Source organism: Helianthus annuus, chromosome 17 (assembly GCF_002127325.2).
Source record: "Helianthus annuus cultivar XRQ/B chromosome 17, HanXRQr2.0-SUNRISE, whole genome shotgun sequence".
NCBI lineage: Eukaryota > Viridiplantae > Streptophyta > Magnoliopsida > Asterales > Asteraceae > Helianthus > Helianthus annuus.
The window spans coordinates 184,801,415-184,811,092 of NC_035449.2; the positions used below are offsets into that span (position 1 = coordinate 184,801,415).

Sequence of the window (9,678 nt, forward strand, 5' to 3'; positions counted from 1 at the left end):
ATTAAAAGTAAATATAATAATAAACTATTATAATAAATTAAATAAAAGAAAAACCAAAAACTATATATTATTATAAAAATAAAGTTACTATTCATTGTCCTTCTCCAACAATATTTATATAATATAATATAATATATAATATTTATATAATATAATATTTATATAATTATATAATAGTAAGAGGAATATGGTAGTGACATGACACTTTTTTGAAATTATTTATTATATTTAAAAAAAATAATAATTTTTTTAACCTTAGGTATTCACAAACCTTAGAAGAACTGATTCATAATCAATCCTAAACGAGTTTGATTTATCTAACTACTTCATATGACACAGTTGAACACAGAGAACATAAAGAATCACAAGTCTGTTTCTAATTCTATACACCATAAAATTTAGTATTTCATCAAATATATGAGCACTGCTAAAGGGCATTTTGGGGATTTCACATCATTGATCAATGTAACAACAATAAGTCGAAGAAGACGGTGAAACCATCAACACTTTGTCAAGATTTCAGCACCCGTCGCAGTGATCAAAATCGTGTGCTCAAACTGAGCAGCAACATGCAATTTTGGTTAACTATAACCATGCGATTTTAGTATTCATCTACATTCGATTTTGGTTAATTTATCAACATGCGATTTCTGTTATAACGTGCGACTTGCCATCGCATACGCAATGTACGTTAAAGCATATATTTTACGATATACTTTTTCTTATTTTCTAAATCAAGAAAGAACTCTTTTTAGTTACAATTAATGCTAACATTAATTTACCTTAAATAGCAGAACTATCTACAAAATATACATTTACTATATTAACAAAATTCACTCGCAATTTTTAGAAAATAATAAATGTAGCCAAAATTAATGGAATTTGAAATTTGGATGTTAACATTTTTTTTTTTTTTTTGAATGTTAACAAACGTTGACCACAATTATTTGAATGTTAACAAACATGTAATTGGATTTAGGGTTTAAAAGATTGAAGTATAGTAATATAGGAAACTCGAATTTAATTGAGAGAATAGATGATACGGGATTGAATAGCATGGGAGAGAAAAAGTCTTGAACACCCTTGTTTTCTTTTCCCGCTCAAATTCAGTTAATGCCTCACAATATATTGCCACGTGGCAATTAGATGTTTAAGAGAACGACATGTGGGCTAAGATGGTTTTGATTTATTATAATTTATAGATTATAGATTATAGATAGTCTAAGTTCTCGTGTGTTAAACGGGTTGTATAAAGAAAATACTTCTTATAATTGGAATTACATTCCATGATCTTGAAGGACGACGGTCTTGGATCATGCAATATCACATGTCCACATAAGAGATGCGCCCGTTGAGTTAATTTTTGACGAAAACGTCCTTATGGAGCCGCGTGATAAAGACGTACATTTCCGGTTTCGGTATTATCTTGTGGAAGATCTACCCTACCTTAAGAAGTCAACACTCGAAATAGTTTATTTATGTTTTTATTATTTTTTCTATATAACAAACATGTAATTAGATTTAAGGTTTAAAAGATTGAAATGATAGTAATTTAGGAAACTCAGATTTGATTGAGATAAAAGATGATACGGGGTTTGAATAACATGGGAGGGAAAAAGTCCTAAACACCCTTGTTTTCTTTTCCCGCTCAATTTAGTCAATGCCTCATAATATATTAACACGTGGCAATTAGATGTTTAAAAGAACAACATATGGACTAAGATGGTTTTGAATTATTATAATTTATTATTGATATTGATATTTATGATACTATTTACTTCTCTATCTGAAAGCCAAGTATTGATTCGATAGGAGAAAAAAATTATAACATTTATTATAATTTATATAATCTTAAAGTTAAATGTCGGTGGCTGTCACATCAAAAGCCACCGACCCATTCTTTGATATATACTACACTACTACACGGTCTGTAATAAAATGAAGGTTGGATGGATTGGATGAGGCTTTGGTGCTCCAATCTCATGGCTCTGGTTCGATTCCTGTTAATTGCACCCTTTAGAAGTTTTTTTCACGTAATATTAAGTGTCATCATGCTTTTGTTTTCATGTTTCCCCCTTTTCTCTTATTTATTTTTTTCTTATCTACTTTTTTCGTCTTTCCCTCCCTTTTTTTTTCTTTTATTTCGTGTATAAGCCGTAAACCTGTTTTATAATATGGTTGTTATTAAGTATATGTCGTTATAAATTCACGTTTTGATATAATTTTTTCGAAACAAGTCGAGTAAAATATAATATATTTTCATGTTTATTATTATGTGTAGGTATAAATTCACGTTCTTCACTTAAATTGTTCTCGGAAACAAGCGGGGTCAAAGCTAACACGTTTTCATTTGATGGCATAAATTCGAGTTAGTGTACATTTTAACGTCGCTAGGTCTTGATACAAAAGTAAGGGTGATATAGTGGTTAAGTGGAACCCTCACTAAACGAACCACCCCGAGTTCGATTCCGTTTCTTTTGTAACCGCAATGCTTATATAGTTTACATTGAGTTAGATCGGATATGCCGAAACACGCGTTTTCATATAACTAACGATCACATAACGTGCCGGCAACTATAAACAACTAAGACGTTGCCGCTGCAACACGCGACATAGGGTAGCAATCTAGTATATCTCAAAAGGGTAAACAATTATCATTATCATTATCACTAATAGTAAAAAAGAACTGAAAATGATACAATAAATAATTAAAATAGTAAGAGGAATATGGTAGTGACATGACATTTTTTTTTAAATTATTTATTATATTTAAAAATAATAATTTTTTTAACCTTAGGTATTCACAAACCTTAGAAGAACTGATTCATAATCAATCTTAAACGAGTTTGATTTATCTAACTACTTCATATGACACAGTTGAACACAGAGAACATAAAGAATCATAAGTCTGTTTCTAATTCTATACACCATAAAATCTAGTATTTCATCAAATATATCAGCACTGCTAAAGGGCATTTTGGGAATTTCACATCACTGATCAATATAACAACAATAAGTCGAAGAAGACGGTGAAACCTTCAACACTTTGTCAAGATTTCAGCACCCGTTGCAGTGATCAAAATGGTGTGCTCAAACTGAGCAGCAAGGCTGCCATCCCTTGTTAACGTCGTCCAGTTATCCTCCCATGTTATACACTCCGTCGTTCCAAGTGTAAGAATCGGTTCTGCACAAAACAAAAAAAATATATATCTTATAATTCGATTGAAAAATAATCGGTCTTTTAGTCAACTATTTTTATAATTTTCATACACGCGCAAGGGATTCAAGAACTCGTTACTCACCTATGGTGAACGTTTGACCTTTGACCATGCTTCCCGGCTTTTCATTGCCTGTATAACAAACGTAACCAATTTTCAAAAATAAATGAAAGAGTTAATTACTGTTTTCGTCCCTGTGGTTTGTCAAAAATCACTATTTCAGTCCATTAGTTTAAAAATTGCGATTTCAGTCCCTGTGGTTTCACTTTCGTAACCATTTCAGTCCACCTCGTAACCATTTCAGTCCCTGTACTTAACAGAATAATGGATTGAAATGGTTACGAAAGTGAAACCACAGGGACTGAAATGGTTACGAAAGTGAAACCACAGGGACTGAAATCGCAATTTTTAAACTAATGGACTGAAATAGTGATTTTTGACAAACCACAAGGACGAAAACAGTAATTACGCATCAAAATTACACACGAAAGAAATAACAAAAAAAAATTAACGCATGAAAAAAAAAAAAAAATTACGCACCCTGTAAAATTTTTTTACACTTTGTACGTTAACAGCCCTTTGTATTTAAACCTTTTAAATGGAAAACGAAAATAAAAACATACGATGATGCAATATAAGTGGCTCCGAATGGAATACCGTCCCCACACCATGGCCGACAAAACGCTCCACGACGCCAAAACCAAATTTTTCCGCATGTTCACTGAGAAAATCACACAAGTGACTAGTTAATAACTTAATACTACAATCGATAGACGCCCTAAAGTAGCTCAGGAAGTCAGTGTTTGACATTCAAAGGTCAACGGTTTTTGTGCAAGAGAATAATTGATACAATTTCTTTTAGTTAAACGAGTAAAGTACCTAATTCTTTTCCCGATTTTTCTAAAAAGCGCTCCGTCTTTGCAAACTGCAATACCTCTTTCCATACACTCTTCGGTAACCTGTCATCAATGGAGAAAGTGTTTCGGAAACTTGCAACCGAGCGATAATTTTAATAGAATAAAAATCTTACAGAATTTATATCCTTGGGTCCGATTTTATAACTACTTATAATTATATATTTTTGGTTGAAATTACGTATTCTTTTAATTATTAATAATCAATAAATACACTATGAAGTATGAACGAAAAGTAAAAAGGGGCAATTTCAGATATACCCCTAAAACTAGCTCTAAGCATAGTTGTCAATAGTGGTCGCTATAGCGAATAGCGTGTAGCTATGCAGTTAATGCGGTAAAATATCGGTGAGATATCGGTGGGATATCGGTAATTTTAATGTAATGCAGAATTTATATAGCAATTTAACACTAACAATTCAGTGATATGTCGGTTATATCGGTCAAATATAGGTCAAATGTCGGTGATATATCGGTCAATATTGCCGATACCGATATTCTGACCGATAATTTACTAGGGGACCGATATAACCTATATATCACCGATATTATTAACTGCATAGGCGTATAGGTTGAAGGTTGCTTCAAGATAGCGGGATTTCAAGGTTTTTTTAATATAAATAGCGATTAAATATAGCTATAAAATAGCTGGATTTTAGGTTTTTGTTAAATATACATGTAAAATAGCGTATATACCAGGGTATTTTGATAAATATACATATAATTTTTTTAATCTTTTTCTAGTGTATCGCTATTTATAAAATAGTGCCCGCTATTTATCGCTATTCGCTATGTAGCGTATAGTACCTTATCGTTATTTGTCGCTATTCGCCATTAACAACTATGGTTGTAATATCAGATTTACCTAACCAAAAATATTAATAATCATAATACGATTATTTGGCAGTGTACCTTAACAAGTCGTTTCGCAGCATCATTAACATTTCCACAGAAAAACGTCTTTGAGGTATCACCATGATAACCCTGATAAAAAAATAAAAAATTAAAAAAAAACAATACGTTAAACAGAAACATAATCTTCCCGTATAAATAAATATTAGTTGATTGATTCCATTATCAGCTTACATTTAAGTAAACGGTGACATCGATATTTATGATATCTCCATCTTGCAGTTGACGAGAATCAGGTATTCCATGGCACATACACTCATTCACAGACGTACACACGCTTTTCGGGAACCCACCGTACCCAAGAGGTGAAGGGTAAGCACCGTTATCTATGATCATTTGGTGCACAGCTTTGTCTATTTCATTTGTTGTCACCGATGGCTGATAAATAAGATTATCAAATCATTATTTACAACATCCAAACACTAATTTTACCCTCCGTTTTATTACAACTGTTGTGATCCAATTATCTGATGTAAACGAACACGTATGAGAACTGAGACTTTGTTCATATTCGTTTGTTTAACTTAACCGAACAAATGAACAAAAACAAACACATAAACGAACTATAAACCTAATATATATACTTATTACTAGGTTATAATCCCGTGTATTACATGGGTTGATAAATGTAGTGTTATATAACTAGCAATAAAAAAGTTACGTTTGAAAAAAAAAAGAAACATATGCATTGAATAGAACGATTGAATAAACCCGTGTATTATACTAATAGAATAAAATATAATGTAATTTGTTAACATATACAATCGTCAAGATAGTATTTAAAAATGAAAATTGACGTGACAGTTAAAAATTTTGTTAAGTTAACTTTTAAAACATTAGGCCTTTCAACCGGGTATTAATTTTGATTTTTTTTAATATCACCTATTGTTTATTATTATTGAACAAATTGAAGTTTTAGCATTCTTATCATCTAACCACATTAAATATTTGAAAATTTTAGAAATCACTCATAAAACAATTAGCATCATTATTCTTCGTTTTTAAAATTTTTAACAAACATATTTTTGAACTTGGATAAGCTTTTAAGTAATAAATATAAGTTTTATTTAAAAAAAATAATAATAAACTTCATATTAAATTCATTTGGTCATATCTTTAATTAAAATAAGAGTAAACTGCCATTTTGGTCCTTGTGGTTTGGTCACTTTTGCCACTTTAGTCCAAAACTCAAACTTTTTGCATCTGGGTCCCTGTGGTTTCAGTTTTATTGCCATTTTGGTCCAAAAATGAAATAAGATCATATTTGTCTTATAAAATCCTGCAATTTTGTCATTTTCCTCAGAGGCAAATCAGGTCATATTTGTCTTATAAAATATGGTATTTATTTATAAAAAGAAATGATCATTTTGCCCCTGCGGAAAATGACAAAATTTGCAGGATTTTATAAGACAAATATGACATGATTTCATTTTTGGACCAACATGGCAATAAAACTGAAACCACCGGGACCCAGATGCAAAAAGTTTGAGTTTTGGACTAAAGTGGCAAAAGTGACCAAACCACAGGGACCAAAATGGCAATTTACTCTTAAAATAATAAACATCCATAATTAAGTAGGAGACAAAAGCAGGAAAACAAAAAATTAGATAGCTCCGGTGAATGACATGTGTCCCCATTATCTTCTTTTATTATATATATATATATAGATATAGATATAGATATAGATATAGATATGTTCTTACCCTAACCAATGTTCCCGCATACTCCAAAACTTTAGCAGCCAGGTGGCAAGCAGCCCTCATACGCTCAATCCCTTCTTCATCATGAATTTGAAATTCACTTGAAATCTCCGGTAACACCTTTGTGCTTACATAAGGAGGCTTCTGTATGTGATCGGGCACAGGAAGACGTGGCGATACCTTTAAACGCCTTAAAGGTGTTCTTCGTTTAGTCGGGTTCGTAGTTCTTTGCTCACGTTCCCTACACGTTCAAAAAATATTAATCAAGAAAAGAGTAAATTGCCAAAATCGTCCCCAAGGTTTAGTCATGTTTGTCAGCTTCATCCAAAACAACTTTTTTGTACCATATTGCTCCTCACTTTTTGGATTTTTTGCCATTTTCATCCATACGTCTAACTTTTTTTGCCATTTTCATCCATACATCTAAATTCTTTGCCCCGCTTGCGGCGTACACATATAATGTATATATGTGTGGCTGCTCGGGGGGCAAAAGTGCAATGGTACTAACTTTAACGTTATTTTACTAATTTCGTGAAAATAACGTTAAAAGCTGGCGGATGGTTAATCATGCATCATGTGGTGACGTTGATAGTTGAGAGACACGGGGTACATGCACCAATCAGTCTCTGTCCCGATTGTTTGAGTGTTATGTGTCTTAGGTCCAAGGCTTGATACAAAACTACAATCGAGCCGGGGGTCTCACTGGAAGCAGCCTCTCTTTTCCTACGGGGTAGAGGTAAGGCTGTCTACATCTACCATCCTCAGACCCTACCTTAGCTTTGCTATTGGTGGGATTTACCGAGTATGATGATGATGATCTAAATATCAGACATAAAAAATAACTCAAAGTAGACGTTTGGATGAAAATGGCAAAAAAATCCCAAAAGTGAAGGGCAATATGGTACAAAAAGTTGTTTTGGATGAAATTAGCAAACATGCCCAAACCTCAGGGGACTATTTTGGCAATTTACTGTCAAGAAAATGTGTTTGAAATTAGGTATATGTGCAAAGTGTATTTTAGTCCAAATACTCTAATTCTCCTTACCTTCTTATTCTCATAGCCTCCTCCAGTCCTGATAATCTCTTTGCTAAAACCAAAAATTGTTTTTTGCCGTTTGAATTGTTACCTGAATTTGCAAATCATTCACCAAAACACATATTTCAGTAATTAGTAACCCCATCATCCCATGACAATATTAGGACTAAATTACGATTTTGGCCCCTGTGGTTATATCACTTTTACCCTATTAGCCCAAAATAGATTTTTTTAACATTTGTGCCCCCATGGTCTCTATAACTAACTATTTTGGCCCCTGAGTCTAACTCAACTCATTACGATTTTGGCCCTTGTGGTTAGACTCAGGGTAATGGGTTGAGTTAGACTCAGGGGCCAAAATAGTTAGTTATAGAGACCCTGGGGGCACAAATGTTAAAAAAAAATCTATTTTGGGCTAATAGGGTAAAAGTGATATAACCACAGGGGCCAAAATCGTAATTTACTCTAATATTAAAATGAGCTTGCTTTAGAGGTGTGAATTTCTAACATAGCATGAAACTCGCGAATATAGGTTTATTTTAAACGGGTCGGGTCAATTCCACGCCAAACATGCTAACGCACTCAACGAAACGGGTCGTCGTGGGTTGACCCGTTTATGTTTTAAAATAATTAAAAATCCGTATTATGTCATAACCAAATTGGTTGGATATTTTATGCCAAATTTTTAAATTTAAAAAAGAAACGAGTGTTAAGATTATATAGTATATACATAATTTTGTGTATATATATATTCAAAATTTTTGTTGTAGATTAGTAACATTAGCGTATTTACATGCAAGAAAAAGAGTTAACTGTTATTTTCGTCCCTGTGGTTTGTCCAATTATGCCAGTATAGACCAAGTTTAAATTTGTACCATTTTCCTCCTTGACATTCTTGAAACATGCCAGTTCCGTCCAAAAAAAACATGAGTTAACTGCCTGTGGTTTGTCCAATTATTCGATTCAACCTTAGCTTTTTGGATGGAACTGACATGTTTCAAGAATGACAGAGACGGAAACGGTACAAATTTGAATTTGGCCTAGACTGCCATAATTGGACAAACTATAGGAACGAAAATGGCAGTTAAATCCAAGAAAAAGTATGCTAAACAAAATTTCAAGTAAAACGGGTCATGTTTATCTCAACCCGTCAAAACCCGTGTTGATTTCAGGCTCATTTTTCAATATTTCCGGGTTCGAGTTCGTGTCAAACGCACGCGCTCGACAAGCCAACCCGTAAACAACGAATACGACTCATTTAACAATTAACACCCCTAAATTTACCAAGTATCTGAAATACCCTTAAACCTACACAAAATCTTGAGACAAATTATATCCAAAGACATTCAAACTAAGTACACATATGTAGACGTATCAATAATCACTACAAACTTTCAAAGAATTGGGCATAACAAACGTATGATTAGTTAAAGATTAAAGAACATTTAAACCCACAAATAATACAAACTGCAAGATTGATGGAATTACCAGAGGAGATAAAAGGGGAGAAGGAGAGTGTATCCCTGGAGAAAAGAGAAGAGCGTGAAGAAGATAAGTGTTCGCCATGGAAACAAGATGAAATTGAAGCAGCAACTGAAGAAGCCATTGCAGATTTTTGTTCCTTCAAAATTGGAAAAACCAAAAGGGGATAAAATTGTTTCAGAAATGATGAAATGAGAAATGTATGTATGTATGTATGTAACGGAGGTTTAAACTTAAAACCCAAAAACAAATGGGCTCAACAGAATAGTTGATGGGCTGAGTCAACAAGTTTTGTTTGGGCCGAGATGGTGGGCAAATGCTTCTCCATATGGATCCATCGCCCACTTTGATTATGGATATGATTAAAAAGAAGGAAAAACATAAACCTAACAAGAAAATCGAAACGTTTGAGATGG

General features: G+C 32.9%; 1 protein-coding gene across 2 annotated transcripts; it reads right to left on the reverse strand.

Moving 5' to 3' along the window:
* Positions 1–334: 334 nt before the first annotated feature.
* On the reverse strand, positions 335–9,472 carry LOC110921003 (methionine aminopeptidase 1B, chloroplastic). 2 transcript variants are annotated; one of them, XM_022165266.2, is made up of 10 exons: positions 9,269–9,465; positions 7,790–7,871; positions 6,748–6,985; positions 5,219–5,422; positions 5,045–5,116; positions 4,098–4,177; positions 3,842–3,939; positions 3,303–3,350; positions 3,096–3,184; positions 335–557 (listed from the first exon to the last, which is right to left on the reverse strand). In XM_022165266.2, the coding sequence occupies exons 1-10, from the start codon at positions 9,384–9,386 to the stop codon at positions 501–503; spliced, it is 1,086 nt and encodes a 361-aa protein (XP_022020958.1). In that variant the 5' UTR covers positions 9,387–9,465; the 3' UTR covers positions 335–500. The 2 variants fall into 2 exon arrangements, with proteins under 2 accessions (XP_022020958.1, XP_022020957.1); XM_022165265.2 differs by lacking the exon at positions 335–557 and having other exon boundaries at positions 2,826–3,184; positions 9,269–9,472.
* Between the last annotated feature and the right edge of the window lie 206 nt (positions 9,473–9,678).

Coding starts and splice junctions, on each gene's coding strand:
- LOC110921003 (XM_022165266.2), bottom strand. CDS start 9,386: ATGGCTTCTTCAGTTGCTGCTTCAATTTCATCTTGTTTCCATGGCGAA. Junction 5,117..5,218: donor ATGTCACCGTTTACTTAAAT/GTAAGCTGATAA, acceptor TTTTTTTATCAG/GGTTATCATGGTGATACCTC. Junction 558..3,095: donor ATGGCAGCCTTGCTGCTCAG/TTTGAGCACACC, acceptor GTTGCTGCTCAG/TTTGAGCACACGATTTTGAT.